This window comes from Coccinella septempunctata, chromosome 2 (assembly GCF_907165205.1).
Source record: "Coccinella septempunctata chromosome 2, icCocSept1.1, whole genome shotgun sequence".
NCBI lineage: Eukaryota > Metazoa > Arthropoda > Insecta > Coleoptera > Coccinellidae > Coccinella > Coccinella septempunctata.
Window position 1 is genome coordinate 38,916,426 of NC_058190.1, and position 19,798 is coordinate 38,936,223.

The 19,798-nt window shown below is 35.7% G+C and overlaps 3 protein-coding genes across 4 annotated transcripts in view; 1 reads left to right on the forward strand and 2 right to left on the reverse strand.

Moving 5' to 3' along the window:
• The first annotated feature begins 368 nt into the window (after positions 1–368).
• Positions 369–1,611, forward strand: LOC123306317 (transmembrane protein 147). Its single transcript, XM_044888279.1, has 3 exons — positions 369–575; positions 655–787; positions 850–1,611. The coding sequence occupies exons 1-3, from the start codon at positions 499–501 to the stop codon at positions 1,321–1,323; spliced, it is 684 nt and encodes a 227-aa protein (XP_044744214.1). The 5' UTR covers positions 369–498; the 3' UTR covers positions 1,324–1,611.
• A 62-nt stretch (positions 1,612–1,673) lies between these two features.
• On the reverse strand, positions 1,674–3,216 carry LOC123306316 (probable 39S ribosomal protein L45, mitochondrial). Its single transcript, XM_044888278.1, has 4 exons — positions 3,013–3,216; positions 2,644–2,958; positions 2,168–2,518; positions 1,674–2,031 (listed from the first exon to the last, which is right to left on the reverse strand). Exons 1-4 carry the CDS (start codon positions 3,055–3,057, stop codon positions 1,729–1,731), a joined length of 1,014 nt encoding a protein of 337 aa, XP_044744213.1. The 5' UTR covers positions 3,058–3,216; the 3' UTR covers positions 1,674–1,728.
• Positions 3,217–3,977: 761 nt separating this feature from the next.
• Positions 3,978–19,798, reverse strand: part of LOC123307549 (regulator of G-protein signaling loco) — a 36,835-nt gene continuing 21,014 nt past the window's right edge. The window contains exons 3-10 of one of the 2 annotated variants that reach the window (XM_044889908.1): positions 9,822–9,932; positions 6,991–7,259; positions 6,655–6,934; positions 6,367–6,552; positions 5,446–5,725; positions 5,093–5,244; positions 4,771–5,002; positions 3,978–4,636 (exon numbers count right to left, since the gene is read on the reverse strand). In XM_044889908.1, the coding sequence (XP_044745843.1) occupies positions 4,059–4,636; positions 4,771–5,002; positions 5,093–5,244; positions 5,446–5,725; positions 6,367–6,552; positions 6,655–6,934; positions 6,991–7,259; positions 9,822–9,932 (2,088 nt within the window). In that variant the 3' untranslated portion in view covers positions 3,978–4,058. Of the gene's footprint in view, positions 4,637–4,758; positions 5,003–5,092; positions 5,245–5,445; positions 5,726–6,366; positions 6,553–6,654; positions 6,935–6,990; positions 7,260–9,821; positions 9,933–19,798 lie in introns of both variants that reach the window. The other variant, XM_044889907.1, reaches the window with a different exon arrangement.

The window sequence follows — 19,798 nt, forward strand, 5'->3', positions numbered from 1 at the left end:
ATCTATCTATGAAATCTGAATGAAATCAATCAAGAATCTTGAAAAAAATATTATGGGGATGAAAAATGAGTAAATCATAATTATCACGACGCTTGCAGAAATACTTTTTTATGCCGAAAGTAACAAGATTATATGCGCTTGTATAGACTTGTGGATACATAAAATTATTAATATTATTTATCTTCAATAAATTTAAATGTTTCGTTTTCGCTTCGTTTTTCGCTTTTAAATTCAGTGGTTATCAGAGATATATTCTATATCTCTGGTGGTTATAGTCTATGGTTCGTAGAAATCATGGAGAAGATAAAAGAAAAAGAGGAGAAATATCTATGATGAAAACATAACCAAAGAGTTATCTTTGACATAACCAAACATTTTTTGAATGTTCTGTGCACAGAATCCATTCGACGTATGGATGTTTAATAAATAATTAATAAATAAATAAATTCACCTGATATCTAGAGAAGGGTTCTAGTAATTATTTATTCATAACTTAAAATGACGCTCTATCACTTCGGAAATTGCGTAGCGTTAATATATGTTCCATATTACCTAACATATAAGTACGCTGGATTGTAAGTTCACTTATTATTTCAGTAGATTCCTCCAGATGAAATTTTCACCACAAATTAATTAACTCTTTGAGTATTACAGATCCGAATATGGGGCATTCTGGAAGTGCTTCCAAGCTGGAGGAATTTATATGTGTACACAATTGGTTAAAATGCTAATACTTGCAACATTCTTTCCGGATAATATTTTAGAAACCAGTGGGGATTACTTTGGGGTTAGTTATGAATGTGAATGTGGCCGGAATATTTATACTTTGTGTGAAAATTTATATTGCAGGAATTTCTGAAGGCAACGGTGGATTTGGGGGATTTGATAGGACTTTATATAGTTTTGATGGGAATTCCTGGTAAGAGTCATAGTAAAGTTCTAACAGCTGGTATGGGTTGGGCAGTTGCTGAAGTAATTCTGACTCGAGCATTATTTTTGTGGGTTGGAGCAAGAGGAGCTGAGTTTGATTGGAAATATATCCGAAAATGTTTAGAGTCAAACATCAGTTTGGTGAATTACCTCAATATAACAACATTAATTTGGCTGTGGTCACGACATGATCTCAAAGTAAACTTGAAACCACTGATTTCTGCTTTATTACTCATGTTGTCTTATAAATCTTTGGCGATTGATATTTTACTACAAAGTTTGATGATGGGCCCATGGATTATATTACTCATCAAAGGAGCATTCACTCTAGTGGTAGGATCTGTGACATTGATTGTTTATGCTGCCTTAACTCGAGATATGGGAGTTTATTGAGACTGTTATTTATTTAGTTCTATATTTCAGTTTCAAATCTGCTCAATATTTGGTTTTTGTTATCTCTTTCGATTTATAGAGAGATTTCAAACAAGTGCAGATTATTTTGTACAAATAATTGATTAATTAGTAAGGAAATGTTCAATTTCTAATATAATTGTACCTCATATAATGAATTTACGGTTGATCTTCATTGATAGAATTACTTTTTTGGAATAGAAATTTATTCTGTTACTTTTGATCATTGAATCAGAATAAATAAATAAAATAAAAGAAGGATTTCTTTTGTATTGTGTTTCAATATTAAATTAATACTCCATCACAAAAGTGGGGGCAAAACAAAGTGGATATAGATGAAGAGAAGAATCACTCTATTTATTCAGAAAATTCAAATACATGGTTACATCAAGCCGACACTACATTATCAGGTTTTCCTTCAATTTTTGGAGGTTGCTCATCAAGTAAAACCTTTTCGCCAACACTGTCTTTAGCTGTTATATCTTCCACAATTGGCTCTTTAGGTTTAATGAAAGTAATTTTTGCGGGCTCTTTAGGTGGCAACCAGTCAGGTATAATCTTTGCATGTACCCTCCATAAACCATACTCATTAGATAAATGTTTTTCAAACACTATATACTCTAATACATCCTTTGCCAAAATTTCACTACCATGCATTAACCTGCCAAATCGATCGTAAATTGCAAGACACTGAAAAATTTCAAAAATTTTTGTAGGCGATTGACATTACCTATTAGATAATAAATATGTATCTGCAATTATATTAAGCTGATCACTATTATGATACACAGTAATTATTGAATGAAAGTTTATTCAAATATCATACCTGCTTACTATGAAACCTGACTGTTATTTGGCAGAAAATATTTTCCTTGGTGATAACATCTGTCCACCTAGCATGAACAATATATGGTAGTTCTACATTTTCCAAAAACTTCCATCTAATTGTTTTGCTTTCTAGATTATGTGTCACTTCAGGATAAGCTTTTTCTGTAACATATTTCTGAATTTCATCCAGGTCTTGACTAACCATACATTCATGCATTTTTTTATATATAGCTTCAGCCTCCTTCAAAAACCGAGGTGAATCAAAATCTTCGTCAAATTGTCTCACTTTTCTGATGGCCATCATTGTTTTTGACTTCTTCTCAAGGAATTGTAACTTTTGTTTTGCACCCTTCAATAAGAGACATGTTAATGGTTCATTCAATAAATATGTAAGATTATACTAAGTAATAAGTTTCATTAAATGAACCAAAAACATAGTAGTCCACCAAGACATTAGTATTACGATAAAATCACCTGTGCTGTTATGGGAGATACTTTGCCATCCCCTTCTGGTGGTACATATGGTTCAAAAACACCGCCAGTACAACTGACAAACATAGATGTCTCCCTGTATGGTGCTCTAGGTAGTATACCCCTTTCCTTTAATCTCGATCTAACTTCTTCTTCACTAATGCTATCAAGATCCTCCCTGAAGTTCGGAAGATCCACCTTAATAACTTTTGCTCTCCTCATCCATTTAAATTTTGGATCCCAATGTTTCTGTCTACTGAAACGAACTGTTTCTTTTATATTGTTGGTCAGAGGAATAAGAAGGCCGGCTTGTTTTTCCTAAAAGTTTATAGTCTTATTGGAAAACCTATTTGAAGCTATCTTTATTTGGACCTTGAGGAGTTTTAAGGTGAGAATATTCGACACTCTGAAAGCCATTTTTCATATAAGGATTAGAAATTATCCTTATCTTATTTCGAATTAGAATTTCATCCAATTCTTATGCTTTCATCAGAGACAACTCTGGTTTTCATGGAAAAAATGTGTTTCCCGAGGAAAGAATTTTTAATTTTTAGGTTAATTTGTCACGAGCACAGAATATCATCAAATGATAATCACAGAACACACCGACTTACTTTATGATGATAATCTTCGAAATCATCGACTTAAGCTACATTCACAATCAATTCACAGGCCGAAGTGCACTTCGGCACGGAAGCTTAGCAGCAATTAGCAGATGGCGTTCTCCGTTACCATTCACAATGAAATTCAAGAGAAAATTTCTTGCAAGTCGCAAACTATCACTTCGGCAAGGAATTTCGTGCCGGCTATAGATGATGCTGATGCTTATGTTTTGATCAGTTACATTTTTGATTCATTTGAGTATTTGGTTCCAAGATTATTGCGAATGGTAAATTTCGTGCCGAAGTGCACTTCGGCCCGCGAATTGATTGTGAATGCAACTTTACATCACATTTTTAGTTGCGACCTCGGCGGTCACCTCAGAGAAAAGAATTGACCAGCTTCCCATTTTCCTTCAGCAAAATGATTGTTCCCTAATGAATATGAATAATATGATCCATGCCTTAGCTATTCATTTGTGATCGAATCTGTTGTTTGAATTCCATTCAACTTTCTTGAGATAAAAATATTTTGCAGAGATACTTTGTCCCTGCTGCTTTGTAAGTTAAGATTATGAACTTGTTTTAACAAAAAGTTTACTTTTGAACTGTCAGAATGATTGAACTGTATATTGCAGATATGCTAAATCAACAGCATTTTATCAAAGAGGAAAATTATATTTCTTATTATGGGTTATTGAATTGAAAGATTCAAGATAGGATTGAAAGAAAAACTCATTAAAAAATTAATTATAAATATAATATGAAGCTTTCTTAATAATACAATCTGAATAAATAAAATTCGAATATTCTTTCATTTCAAACAAAGCTGCTAGAAGGGTGTTCCAAGAATAAGGCCTGTTTATTTTTTATATTCTGTGAAATCTCTTTAGGCCTGCGGAATTCGCTCTGTCCCCAATTTGGGGGTTTCAGAGGCACTATCTTAGGTTTTGGCGGTAGAGGCGGGGGCTCCATTTTAAACTCCTTACCAAGAGGGCTTTCAAAAGTTTTCTGTGTACCAATCTGACTAGATTTGAAATTATTGCTTTCTGTTGAGAATTTAGGGAGGAAACTTCTCACATTATTCAATTTCATCTGTTTACTCGGAGTGTTTACAGGGGAGTCATCTTTACTTCTATTTTCCGGCCTTATACTTTGATTTTCATAATTAACACGTGCATCTAATTCACCCTTGGTTTTGGGGCTCAAAGTCGGATTTGATGCATCGTTAGAAGTTTGGTCAGGTGCAAAATTGCTTTCCGTGGAATGATTAGGGGATTTCCTCAGTCGATCATCCTCCTTGTCCTTCAGGAAGTCAGGGAGTTCAAAGTTTATTTCTGTACCCCTCTGATCTTCCAATCGAGCCTTTTGAGCCCTGGTGAGGCCTTCAACAAGCTCTGAAAAAAAAATTTAAATTTATATCCAATCAAAAATTGTTAAAAAATACAAAATTTTCGAAAATATTCTCCATCTACATGAAAGAAACTATCACGTTCAATACTAAAAAATGGCCACTCACCATTACACTCACTTTCACTGCTGGGTGACACCTGAAGTTTATTAACTCCGGCTTTCCACTTGGCTATCAATGGCTTATTCTTCAACAGATTCTGATCCGGAGTAACTGCTCCTTTACTTATTGCATTTCCCAAAATTTTACTTCTTGGAATGAGAGACTTTTTTTTCCATTCTTGGTTAGAAGAATCTCTGCGCAGAAATTTTCCAAAATAGCTAGAAGAATGTTCCGAGCCCAAGTCTTCGCTCTGCAAGAAATATTACAGATTTGTTGAATTTTCCAAGTTTAGATCGTGAAATTCTTCAATAAAAAACAATTGAAATGTTTCCCAACCTACCTTTACTGATCCTGACTTCGGTTTTGAATTAGTGTTTTCCGATTTTTCATGGAGAATTCCTTCAAAAACCTGGTTTGTTATTTCAACTAATTTGTTGGTTTTCGAAGCACTGGTATCATTTCTCTGTTCGGGAATACTGCCGGTATTTTTTTCTGGGAAAAGTAACAAATAAATTGTCAATATTTCCACAGTACTTTTTCTTCAAGTGCATGACAAAGCAAAAATCAAGTCTAATTTTTTTAAGGATAAGTACTGACACAGAAGAAAAAAAAAAGAGTTCTTCATGTAAAATTGATCTTGATAAAATAAAGATATGCTTATATAATATTCCTCATAACTGAACGAAAACTCACCTATAAGTTGGACTTGCAGTCTTAAATTGTCAATATTGGTGATCGGACTTCGAATATCGATCAAAGAGCCTCCATCTTTTGCATTAATCACAACAACTTGATCCAGTGTGAAGTCGTACTTGTGTAGAATAGGCTTAAGCACATCGATGATCATTTTGGTCGCTTTCGACTTCACCGAGACTGTTTTCCTATTCGGAAGGTCAAGTTTGAAAACTACCCTTTGTTGGATCTTGACCTCGCAACCTGCTAATGTTGTCGATGATTCATTTGAGTCGACTGGCTGAAATAAGAAAAATTATGATGTTAAACCTTCCCTACAATTCGAATAAGTTATTACTCTCTAGCGTAATATGAACATAAATACACAATGACTTAAGCAGTGTTTCCATCCACAGCATTGTATACTCGCTTCAAGAATTATTGACATCGCAAACAATTTTGGAAAATCGAAATTCAGTAAGATGGGGATTTCAGGTTGGTACAATAGGAATATCTGAATATCGGATCTAATATGGGTAGTTGAAAGCTGAATTCGTTATTATTATCCAAAATCAAGAAAACAATATTCAATTTTTATCTCCAATGAAATTGTGGTAACTCATTTATTGTATTATAAATACTACTTTGTTCACCAAATAGAATGGGAAAAGTTAGTTTATGCTTGTTTTTCTAATATAGTAGCTTATTTCCAAGATTAAAATGGTATATTTAATACTTGGAAAAAAGTGTCAGGTCTCCAGGGGAGGCATAACTCATAATGAACCATAGTTATTACTATTTACTGAACGGTTTATAGTAAAAACATGCAACTTTTTGATGTATTATATTAATCCACATCTACTCATTTTAATTGGAAATTTCAACGAAATTCGTAAGTATTTCCCCAGAAAACGTTAGTGGCAAAGTTAACATTTGACTTACCTTTGTATGTCTGTCAGTATACACCTCAAATGAGCTGTAATTCAAGCCTCTCTTCTCCAACAACCTTTGCACTAGATCATTGATAGATTCTGAAGGTCTAATTTGTACTACGGTTGTACTACAGTTACCAAAACTAATACGACACAGTAGGTTTCCAGGGAAAGATTCGGAGTCCTCCTTAACATTCTAAAAATGAATAACGTTAAGACTCTCGAGAATCACATCGGATAAGAAAAAACTGAAGTGTTATTAAGTCTTTAACACTTCATAAGTGTTTCGTATACTCACTTGCATATTGTTAGCGATAGCGAGATCCAGTGACGTCAGTGATGATCTACTGCTATGAATTTCGTTTTTTAACGAACCATCTCCTCCTTTGATACTCAGAGACTCCCCATTTTCGAACCTGTCTTTCGATTTGGACCTACTCTTCCTGTGCCACGGTAAAAGACTCTTCCTTCTCCTGTCTTCTGCATTGCTCAGACTCTTCTTCAGTTTTATCGGTGTAGCTCCATTAGGTTTTGTACTATTCACCAGGCACTGTTTGTAGACGTCCGACTTTAGAAATCTGAAAATAACCGATCAAATAACGTTGCCTATAATTGATATATTCCTATTTCTCACCTCGGATAACTATCGAATTTCATCAAATTCAACACCTGCTTCTGTGCTTGGTCAAATATATTGCTTGTCGCCTCGTGTAATGCCTGCTCAACGCACTGTCTACCGTGCGAATCAACGTTAACTGCCTCTGGAGCACCCACACAGATGTGCTGCTGATAGATTCTTCTAGCTTCGGCTTTCTTCTCTTGTCCGCTTGGTAAATGGCGGAAGCGTTCGACAGCTATCCAGAAGTCGATGTTTTCCGAGCTGAACTCCTTTTTCAAAAATTCCTGGAAAAAGGTGCGATTTATATGAGAACGCGTTTGAAATATCAAGCAGGAAAAGGAAATACAAGCCCCTTTATTCATGTGTTGTTTCAATCTGAAATTCACACAGTATACATCATTAAATTACACGCAATGAGCAAACATTCACATAAACACATGTCAATAACCTCGTAGGTCTGAACATAAAAATGAGCTTCCAGTATATGTGATATTTTGATTAATTTCAAACTGGAAAGAATTTTAATTGAATTGCGTTTCTCATATGAAAAGATTTTCTTAATCTATTTGGGAAATAAATAATCTCTCTGAAAACCAACTGTTATCGACATGTCTTAGTGTGATTAATCACAATATATTTGAATTTTACTACCCAATCTTTAATTTGTTATGGACAAATGCACAGTTTATGCAATCTTACAAATCGTGGATATTATCAACGCTCATGAATGTAGAGTGACTTTCTTTAGCCAATATCATGCTGAAATTAGTGTACGATATTGTTTCACCATCGAAAGGAATCAAACTAATGAAAAAATTCCAATGGAAATTAGAAATGATGGTCCAAAAAACCAATCTTAGATTCATCCTCTGATTCTGTCTTGCTGACATTCAGAGTGATCGTATTTGGAATTCCTTATTTGAGAACGTATTAAGAGATTCACTGAATGACTATGTTTATCACCAATTATGAAAACATTAACTGCATTCATTATAATTGAAGTATTCGAAAAAATTAAGAACGTATGGAAAAACCAAATGTATAATGCTCGATCTCAATAACTTGTCAATAAATAGTTATTGCACGAAATCGATACCGGATTCTTATGCAAATTGGTATTGTTAAATGAATAGTTTAGTGGAGTAAATTGAAGGGTTGAAAATTGGTCATTTTCAAACTACCTTATTCTTCCATTAAGTTGAATCAGATTCTTTCATTCTCGAAGTAGTTAATGTTTATTAAATATCTTAAAAAAAAAGGAATAAGAATTTGATATTTGGTACGCATGTGTAACTTGATATACTCTTGGAGGATAGTCAACTGGAATTTGGAACACGCTGTATAGCATTTTCTTGCATCAAAAAGTGCGCAATTTAAAATACTCATCGTCATGTCCGAGCATAATAATTTATTTACTGAATTTATTCCAAGTTAAAGACTACTACTGATTACAGTTGTAGGTTATTCTGAAGAAAAATTCCTACAAAATTGTGATGCACTTTTTCATCTATATTATACAGGGCGAGTCTTTGACTTGTGCAGATTCCTGAGGTCAAAGAAACACTTCTTTTCTGTGCAATTTTTTGCAAATCGGTTCGGTTGAAAAGATACAGGATGTTAGATGTTTTTGACACAGCTGCATTCAGCCAAAGAAACCAATTTTTCGTTTCTCACAGATATTTTTTATTTTTGAATAGCAAATTACTAGGAAACGAGAAAATATGAAGAATACTTTTGTCCAAAATGGTCAAAAATTCATCAACGAGTATTCAACTTATACTTAAGAGCTGGTTTCTTTGGATTTCTGGTATATTTATTGTATGTGATGGCCAGATGTGGGTGGAATTTTGTATTAGGAGAAGATTCATCACTCCAAATTACATTTTTTTAAGGATTTTCAACACCCAGTATCTTTTCAAACCGAAGGGAAAAGGTGTTTTTTCTTCTTTAAAATATATGTACAGGCTGGGCAAAATTCGTTGTCTACTGAGGGGATCTCGAGACCTATAGCAGCTAGAAGAAAACGGATGACACATTTCCTAGCTCTTTTTCAGAGAAACAAAGAATGGTGAAAACCGTAAGCCTCTTACGATTTTTCGTTTTTCAGTTATTAGCAAAAAATGAGATTTTGACGATTTCTGAAAGTTCTCATAACGTTTTTGTCTTTGAAGTTACAAATCTGAAAATTGAACCTTCTAAAGGCCCTTTTTTACGTAGAATACACTGACGAGCTCAAAATATTTTTTCATTTCGAATCATTAGGCGAAATTTCGTTCTTTTAAATGCAAACATTTATTGAATTTGTTATCTTTGAATTGGAGAGAAACCTTTTGTCAGTAGATTCTACGTAAAAAAGTGCCTAAGAAGGGTCAAGTTTCAGATCTCTTCAGAGACAAAAAAGTTATGGGAATTTTTCGAAATCGTCAAAATCTCAATTTTTGTTGATAATCCAAAATCTAGAAATGACAGGCCGGTTCTGTTTTCAGATTGGATTAGTCAGGAAAAAGGAGCTCGAGAATGTATCATCCGTTTTCTTCTAGCTCTTATAGTTCTCGAGATCCCCTCAGTAGACAACGAATTTTGCAATTTTGCCTACCCTGTACAAGTCGAAGACTAACCCTGTTTAGCAGCCCCTTTAAGCTTAAAGCTTCATTTAGTGCCATTTTTAGTAGGAATTAAGGAAGCTTTAAAATTAAAGGGACCTTGAGTTTAATCATGAAATTGGCCGTGGGTCTTTGATTACTTCATTAAAATCATCACTTATTCAGAGCGTTGAAGTTTAGTGAGAATTCATGAATATCAATATTATCGATAAACTGATCAATCAAGAAAAGGGCAAAACTTACGGTGAACGCCTTGAGTCCTTCAGTGTCCTCCAGCAGCTTCTCGAAGGAAGTAGTCCACACTTGTACCGAACTCTCCTGTGCATCCTTGCTGGCCTGGCAGTCAGTTTCGTTCTGGAAATACGAACCGTCGCAGTCAATAAAAACGATCATTTTTCCCTTATCGACATTACAACCACCACATCGACCACATCAAGACAAACGTGCAACATCCAGTCCATACATCTCTCCTCCAATTAACCAGTCGAACCGACGGATCTAGTCCAAAGGTACGAATTCATTGCCGACCGCGAGAAAAAAAAATCATCGGTCGGAGTGAACGTCGAGGTCGGACGACCGAAGAATCAACGAGCCAAGACCGACACGATACGGGAACTTTGAAAGTCGAAGACGGACCAGAAACTCACAATTATTCAATCTGGGTGATAATAACAATAAACAAACGGCACTTCCCCGTTTTCGAAACGGTCCCGACGACAGATTCGGACTCGAAACGATGAGCTAGAAAGGCAAAACAATTGCGCCTCGCCGTCGCGAACCTCAATTGGTACAAATTGGATGGATCTGGGCGTCAATTAAAGGGACACGAAGCGCTCGTTACGTGGGCGAGCGAGAGAATTGAACAATTGTTATTATTGTCCGTGCGATAGGAAGGAATTCCTACTTTCTAGGATGGGAGAGTGAGAGAGTGAAGTGGAAGGGACCGCGAGTATTTATGAATAACGATTTCGGCGAATTCTTATCGCTCGATTAATCCGGATACGTGCGAACGTTCGATGATTTATCTTTTTGGGGAAGGATTCCCAAGTATTTGAAGCCGCGTCCACACTTGAGCGAAGAAAGCGCCAAGTGACCATTAGTTTGGCCGAGGTTTGAGATTAATTAGGTTACATCAGTTACAGCTGACGATAGATAGCTCCGTAATAACCAAATTTGAAAGAGAGGCCGAATATTTTGTAAGACATTTGCCGCCAACTCTACACTTAACCCTCCGGCCAACGTGGTGTTACCAACGGTACCTGTGGTACCACAGAAATTCAAGGTGAAAAGAGTGCGCTTAATACCTCGGCTCTGGACCGCTCTACTCTACCTCTACTCGCTCTACTCCTTGAAATGTGCTCCAGAGTTTGCACCTATTCTAACCAAACTGTCCCAGCTCTCATACAAGTGGGACCTGAACCTTCAAACTATCTTCTGATTGCCCTACTTTCTTCAATCAGTACTGGAGAAATATATCAACTCTGAAATCCTTTACAAACTGTCCCAGCTCTCATACAAGTGGGACCTAACTCGAAAGTTGAAAGAGTATTCAGCCTAAACCTTCAAACTACCTTCTGATTGCCTTACTTTCTTCAATCAGCAAAGTCCTGGAGAAATATATCAACTCTGAAATCCTGTACAAATTGTCCCAGCTCTCATACAAGCGGAACCTAACTCGAAGGTTGAAAGAGTATTCAGCCTAAACCTTCAAACTACCTTCTGATTGCCTTACTTTCTTCAATCAGCAAAGTCTTGGATGAATATATCAACTCTGAAATCCAGTACAAACTGTCCCAGCTCTCATACATGTGGAACGGTGGGACCTAACTCGAAGGTTGAAAAAGTATTCAGCCTAAACCTTCAAAATACCTTCTGATTGCCTTACTTTCTTCAATCAGCAAAGTCATGGATGAATATATCAACTCTGAAATCCAGTACAAACTGTCCCAGCTCTCATACATGTGGGACGGTGGGACCTTACTCGAAGGTTGAAAGAGTATTCAGCCTAAACCTTCAAAATACCTTCTGATTGCCATACTTTCTTCAATCAGAAAAGTCCTGGAGAAATACCTACATCAACTCTGATATCCTGTACAAACTAATATATGACAGGTAATATGGATTTCACCAGTAAAATAGTAACGATAGCAAGGGTTGCAACGAAACATGAAAATAATAAAAAAAATTTTACTATAAAATATTATCAAAATGCTGCGCATTATTTTGTAGTCAAAATTGTATAACCCATTTTCAAATTCCCTAAGTTTTAGAAAACTTCAACTTGAATTTCTCGGCATGCTAGGCCTATTCTTACTTTCAATTCTTCCACATCTCGGGGCTGTATTTTATAAACAAGCGACTTTGAATGGCAGGGGACAAAATCTAGAGGTGTCAAATCTGATGAGCGAGGTGGCCATTCAATCAGCCCTCTTCTACCAATCCATTTCCCTTAGAAATGATGTGCCCCATTAAATTTAAAATCATAAATTTTCGGAAGTAAGTAGTAAGAAAAAAGGTCAAGTTTACCTCATTTTGGATTTTTTCTGATTTTGCATGGGGTTACTAAGGATGGTACCTTTTCAAACTGACAAACTGAGTGACATTGAAAATAACACCCAATATTGATTATAAATTTGTTAGAAAAACATTTCATTCACATGTGTCTTAGGTTTAGGTAAGTTCGATCAAAAGTACAGAAACATCCAACAATAGAAAAATTGATAAATGTGTTGGACCCCCCACACACAAACAAGTCGGGGCATACTCCTGATAAGACAGTCGATTTCTTATTGGGGAATCTGCTTCCAGCCAACTTATACCTTGTGTAGAAGTGCCTTCAGATTCTTTGGTTGGAGGGTGTGGTAAATTGATTAATCTTCTTCCCATAATGTACCAGAAGTGTTCTATGGGTTAAAAATCGAGAGATCTAAACGGCCAAGGAAACAAATAGAATTGATTGTCTTCAAACTGAGCAACGTAACTTAAATCTGGCTACATATGGTCGTGCATCATCTTGTTGGGAAAGTCGGTTGCAGAGCATCCCAAAATAAGGCAGAACATTTGGTTCCACTTCCACTACCTCCTAGGTGTAACGCACAGAAGTCATGTTTCCTCTTGTGTATACCAAAATGTGACCTACTCCCAGAAGCACTAACCCCCCATACCATAATTCTGACAGTGTGGTGTGCATGCCTTTTCTCAAAAAACTGAGGATCTAATATTTCATGCAGGCTCAAACAGAATCTGGATTCATCACTGAATATAATGTCATTACGTCATTGCATTCAAGGTGAGAAGTAGGACAAACTGAGGACGTTATGCCCTTTATGTCCTTTGCGTTTTGTTAGAAATCAAAATATAATTATTTGATATGACGAATTATTTATCATTTTGGGCAAATTCGAGATGGTTCAGAAAAAGCCTGAATAATCTGCCTACTAATGATGAATATTCAGGAGCCGCCACTGAAACCTTCAAAATTTCAAAGCCTACTTGAGAACGAATTTTTTTGAACATTATATCAAAATTTTCGTGACATACACATTTTGTTACCGAAATAGACAACTATTCTACTACATATAATATAACACACAGACTTCATTGAGTATGAAATCGTACAATTCAGCAAATCATTAAAAAAATAACCTTGGTTGTTCAGGCTAGTTCTAAATGCGATCGAATATAGCTGGCAAAGTGCACTTTTCCCACCAAAGGCCACGATTTCAAATATGTCAAGAAAAACCTGAAAAGTTGACCTTTACGAGGAATCTTTGCCAATGCTCTTTCGTCGACAACAAACATGTCTCTTTCGTTATTAGCTAAAACAGATCAAGTTAGAGGAAGTTTGAGTAATTTGGATATTCGATCGGTAATAAATATGAAGAAATTTTCCTCGTCTGATTATAATTCCAACTAGGCACTTCTCGAAAGATTGCAAAGGATATTTTCGTTCTTCGATAAAGACCTCACTAGCAAAAACGAGTTTTTTCTCTTCGTCCAGTCCGCACCGGCCTTTAGGATCGCGCGTTTTTTCAGAACGACTGAAACAGATCCGAAACGTTTCAATGAACGTAGGATGACGCAATTGACGTTAATTACTACGAAATATATGAGCCGCGAACGTTCTTTCATGAAAATGAAATTGGACACAACTAGCGGGAGCGATGATCCCATTCACTGGAATGAATGGGACATTTGATCCTTTGACGACCGAAACGTATCCGATAAACACAACGTCGTCGGTAAAATAGGTCGATTACCGAATTCCGCGAAAAGTTCTCAGTGTGTACATTTCGACATTTCCATCGCCATAAAATAAATCCATTTCCACTTCGCACCCGGATTAAAACAGATGGAGCTTATATACTTTGAGACAGAATACGAATCGAGATGATATATCAAATTAAGCCCACTCATAGTAAAATAAATAACACTATCGTAATTTGCATCTACTTCAAAAATTGTCTATTGCAAATCGGAGTATAATACTAAATTGGTAGTACTAACGAAAAAGGGTGTTTCCTTGGATAAAAATGGCATAAACATGATCACGAAAACTCTTCCTTTTGGAGATAGGGGAATATCTTAGTATCTTCGTGTTGTTTGAAGACAAGTATAAAAGAAAAATATAATATCCATTAGATACTTATTAAAAATTGAATATTACTGAGCATTTTCATTAGAACACTACAAATATTACTATTTGGCATCATCGGTTTCTAAATTGTACCTACGAGGCCATAAAAAATTACGATTGCCATTCAAAAAAATTCATATCTTGAAATAGGGACAAGCTGTATATCAATTTCTTTCATCACAAAGATCGCAATGTAAAATACTAATTTATGGTATATGTTAGGGAGAACGAAAGCAAATTTACAAAACTCTCAAGTTTTCATAGATATAGTACAAGAAATGAGGATTTGCTCCATATCCTCAAACACAATACGGCTAAATTTGAATATTCGCCTCATCATCATCATCTGACTAAATGTGCCAAGTCTCTCAAACTTAAAGAATTCAAAAAGGTAATAAAGGCAAAATTAGTGCAGAATTGTTATTATACTGTTGCTGATTATTTTTATGATTCACTTATTTTCCTTTAGGGTATTTTTGTATATTGCATGTAGTTTTTTTTTTGTTCATCTGACCTGTCCTATACATGTACTTGTCCCAACGGATCAATAGATTTATTATTAGTTTTATTAATTATAAGAAATGGATCACGCCTTCAACAGTAAGGCAGGTAAATAATAAACGAATTAATTCAGATGCATAACATCCGCAGATAATTAAATCAACGAATGCTACGATCTAAATCGAACTAACAAACTACCATCGCTCGAAGTATTACCAGAATTTTCATTTCGTCGACAAGAGTAGATGCTGACCATGGTTTCGGTCTTATTTGACCTCGTCAGAGCAACAAAACTCAATTGTCAACGAAATGCTATGAATTGCCGGCTCCTTTTATTCCATATCAGTAGCGGGTATGGTGTATAAATACATCGTACCGACATCTGACAGAGAAACGGGAACCAACCCAATTCAATTTCCTAACTCTCAGAGCGAAGATAGCAGTATGCATCCATATGCTTTATTCCCATATTGCAGATATCGTATTTTACGATAATTAAGCAAGGGAAAAAGCGCGGAAAGGTTCGGATCATGGCAGTAACCGATCTGCCGCGGACATGGAAAAATAAGAAATGGATCACGCCTTCAACAGTAAGGCAGGTAAATAATAAACGAATTAATTCAGATGCATAACATCCGCAGATAATTAAATCAACGAATGCTACGATCTAAATCGAACTAACAAACTACCATCGCTCGAAGTATTACCAGAATTTTCATTTCGTCGACAAGAGTAGATGCTGACCATGGTTTCGGTCTTATTTGACCTCGTCAGAGCAACAAAACTCAATTGTCAACGAAATGCTATGAATTGCCGGCTCCTTTTATTCCATATCAGTAGCGGGTATGGTGTATAAATACATCGTACCGTGTTTTTTATTAATTATTTGACTCGTACTGTAGAAGACAATAATAGGGAATACTCCTTCTGACGAAAATGATATACTTTTTATGAAATATCTTTGAAACCCCACATTTTGAAATCACCATTCTAACAGTTTCCCAAAAACAAATTATTTTAAGTACTTAAAAAAGAAAAATAAAAGTGGGTATTTAAAATTTAAAGCGTTTCGTTTCTATTGCACAAGTTGGCAACATCGACTGAAATATGCGTTGGACAACAAAAACACTATCTAGATGAGATAGACGAAGATGGCTGTCTATGAAGTCTGCGACGAACGGGGAAGGTCGTAAAATTTTATGGGATTTTTATGACCAGTTGCTGTTGAGGCTCGGCAGTGAGTACGCGCCTTATGATGGCTGTAAATCAACAGCTGTTATTTTATAAACAAGTCATTGTTCTTTTTATTTTCTAGTACGCGATGTTGCCAAATCGTAAACTAGAAACGAAGCGATTTAAATTTTAAAACCTCATATTTGAAGAATGATTTTGAATGGTTTCCGCGGTACATTTGAAAAATCATTAATGAAACTCAGTTATTCAGTTTAAACTTTCATATGCTGTTGTGATAACCCAAATCGAGGAGAATTCGCCATTGTTTGAAATTCTTTCTCGATAAACCAAACTTTTTGTTTCTGGAACAAAACTTCCTTTCAGAATTTTAACTATTGACCTACCAAAAAAAACTTCTGGAAGGAGTAAGAGGGTAATGTTCAAGAAAAAATATCACCTTGTTGTTGATTTGCAATCGACATTATATAAAATTCAAGCTGCAATAAACAGGGTGACTCAGTACATTGCCAATACCCTTGTTTCTATCCAAGCTATAGACTTGATTTTATTTTAAAACAATAGGCCGAACAACGACATATTCTAAAAATATTTTTATATGTATACAGGATGTCCTAAAATAAAATACACACATGGATTCTGTTTTATAAATGGCAACCACCCATTTTTGTGTTTACCATTGAATTGTCCATATAAAAGCACCCCAGTTTCATAGACTGTTTCAGTTTTTGACTTATGCCAGTTTATGTGTCAAAATGGACCCACAGGAAAATTCAGAACCATTCGACATAACTCAACCATTTTTCTTCCAGTCAATTTCCCAAGTTTTGACACAAAAAAAATTGTACGTTGCCATTTAAACCTCCAAGACATCTTGTATACATTTGAACATATTTTTAAGATATGCTCATTATCGGGCCTATTGTTTGAAAAAAAAATCAAGTCGATAGCTTGGATAGAAACAAAGTTATAGACGATGTTGGCACCTTGTATAGGCAAAGTCTGTCGTCACCCTATATATGAACAATTTCAGTAGAATATCTTGTGAAGGGCAGATGCTACGAGAAAAAATGCAACCTCAACACCCAGTATCTGGAAAGCGTTAAGTTTGCAGGACCATCTTTATGGGACTTGAAATTATACAAGGAATCTACCTTTATCGTTTGTAACTCAAATTGAGAACACCCTACATATGTGACACTCATATGAACAAAAACTGTTACTATTACATTATATTATAAAGAAATAATTGCGAAAACAGTTAAATTACATAACATGACACACAGCAACCTATTTTAGTAAAATCTAAAGCAAAAGCAAAAACTACTCAACTGCGAGAAACAGCTTAACTGGAGCGTGTACGACCCGCACGACCAACTTTACATAATGAAGGACTGATAAAAATCAATCATATCCGAAAATACCACGTACAAGTCGTAAACGCTTCCAGCGGCAAAATCCTCGTCAAAGCCTACCTGATTCACGTCAGGATTCGACATCACCGATGATGGTCTTCCTCTTCGCGAGGAGAAACGTTTTGATCCCCTCCTCAGGGAGTTATTGAAGCGCTTGAATTGAGGACCGAAGGCCATCGACAAGCCCTCGCCATCGCTATGGAAAAGAAGAAAACCACATGCTACCATGTTAAAAGACTCTACACCACTACATCTAGGTAAATTTTTTACATCGTATGAGGAATTAATCAGGAGTTATATGAACTTTAATTTTTAAAACGAACTAGCCGATTTATCATCGTCAGGAGAACGCTCCACCGAAGAAGAGTAGATGCTGACCATGGTTTCGGTCTCATTTGACCTCGTCAGAGCAACACAGCACCTTCTCCGACGGAAAACGCTTGGAATTGACGGAAACTAATTGAATAATTAATAGTAGTAGCTTCTGAGTATTATCAAGTACTCGAGCGCCAACTATTATGGAAGGAGACCCGGTTCAATAATCCAAAGATTAGACTAAGACAAGGGCATATGTCTCATATATCCTCTAATTATTTTTTATGGTAGTCCCCGTATTTTCGGAAAATAAATGCTTACATTCATTAATTTTCATTTTTGTTTTAAGGGCTTTTGGTGGGTGTCTTTATTTTGATCGTTCCCTAAATAGTCTTGAGTGATACCCAATTTTTCAGCTGTTCTTTTTCATGATAAACGTTTTCGAGCGTCTACCTATTTACAGGAACGATAGAAACGTTGTTAATCAACTTCTGAATCAATTAAAAGAAACGAATGAAAGTTACTTTTATATCATTGAAGTCCCGGACTGAAAAAAACTTTGACTAAGCCACTGCGTTCTACATAAAATAGTGTCTCAAAAATGTTACATTTGTTTTTCGATATCACTGAAACTTTACGAAATAGAGGAACAAATTCATAGAGCCTAAAAATGAATTTTCACACATAACTTGAAAACAAAAGAAGATAGAGGGATATGGTTCTGGCCATTTTTCGCAGCATTTTTCCCAGCTCTTACAGCCCACGCTGTACACATGGCGGCGGCTTAATTGTTGAAAAAACTGAAAAGATCTCCTGCATGTCACCTCTAAAACGTTGGGGCCCATTATTTGAGGAAAAGTGAAACATCTTGACAAGGAAACCGATCGTTTTCTACTGAAACAGCCACTTTTCAATCTAACAGAGAAAGCCTACCTTCGTAAACACAAAAGATCGTCCACTACGTCTTGAAACTTATGGAACGCGTCCATCGCGTGTGCGTAGCCGCGTGCAAATACCACGGAAACGGACCACTATCTAATGCTAATGCATACCACGGATTAAAGGGAATACCTGGAACGAATCGACCTATGATTTTTGTGATAGCAGGGAGCAACTGCTATCTAATCTGTGTACAAATGAGCATTATCTTGATAAACAAAGGAGCACGGTTTGATCGGCTGACGGATACGATAGAAATAGCTGTTCACGAATCCTCCTAATGGAGAGAGAGTTGCCGATTCTATTGGCATCTGATTTTTCCCTCAATATTCAAGAAAATACCAATACTATTGAATTGACCGTCAGTAATAATTTGTTTTTTGGAAGCCAAGAAGCTTTGCCCAAGTTCAGTACCTGGATCGAGCCCCATTAGCTTGTGGTACTTCCAGACTCATTTTTAGGGCAGAAAATTGAGGAATGAAAAGTGCAAAAAAACTTATTTTCGAAAGCTTTGATGCTCGAAATATAATGGATTCCCTCAAAAAGTTGATTAACAAATTTGTCACCTCAAGTTTCATTTGATTACATATTTATTTGATTGTCAGTAAATATTTATGAAACCTAACAAATTTTTTGAAGCCTAAGAAAATTAGACGCCTTTTTATACTGGGTGAAACAAAATGTGTTCTTTCACTTTAAATTCAAAACCACCTGTTGTATGTCTCAGTTGTTCCACCTTGTAATCTCTTATCATTCTACCTATAGTCCATTCACTTATAAAATTATCCGTTTGACCTTGAAGATTTGACGAACTTGTAGTACGAAAATATGCGGTTATGACACTTGTTTTATTTCGAAACACTATTTTTGATCTAAACATTTAAGTATCTTGTAAAAAATTTTGCAAAAAAGGGATTTTGCGTTCGTCCACAGTTTTGTTTTTATAATCCATACGTATACCATATAGGTCCATCCCCCGTTACATTCCAAATCTTTCGCATAATTAACTAATGTGCCAATACTGCTGTGTTAATTTTTCAAATTATAATTCCAAATTTGTCGTTACAGATCTTCTCTGAAAATAAAATCCTCAACTATCACCATCTTTTTGGCTCTCCCAATAGAAGGAATTTCTTTGTACCTACACTCACTGAATTCCTGATTGTGGAAACATGTATGTAGTTACAATACAGGGTGTTCCTAAATTGGAGGTACAAACGAAG

Bases quoted from the DNA above. Each gene is read 5' to 3' on its own strand.
- LOC123306316 (XM_044888278.1), bottom strand. From the start codon at position 3,057: ATGGCTTTCAGAGTGTCGAATATTCTCACCTTAAAACTCCTCAAG. The intron at 2,519-2,643 runs GTGATTTTATCG...CTCTTATTGAAG, and splicing joins TATCTCCCATAACAGCACAG to GGTGCAAAACAAAAGTTACA. The intron at 2,032-2,167 runs GTATGATATTTG...GAAATTTTTCAG, and splicing joins TCAGGTTTCATAGTAAGCAG to TGTCTTGCAATTTACGATCG.
- LOC123306317 (XM_044888279.1), top strand. From the start codon at position 499: ATGACGCTCTATCACTTCGGAAATTGCGTAGCGTTAATATATGTTCCA. The intron at 576-654 runs GTAAGTTCACTT...TGAGTATTACAG, and splicing joins ACATATAAGTACGCTGGATT to ATCCGAATATGGGGCATTCT. The intron at 788-849 runs GTTAGTTATGAA...TTTATATTGCAG, and splicing joins CCAGTGGGGATTACTTTGGG to GAATTTCTGAAGGCAACGGT.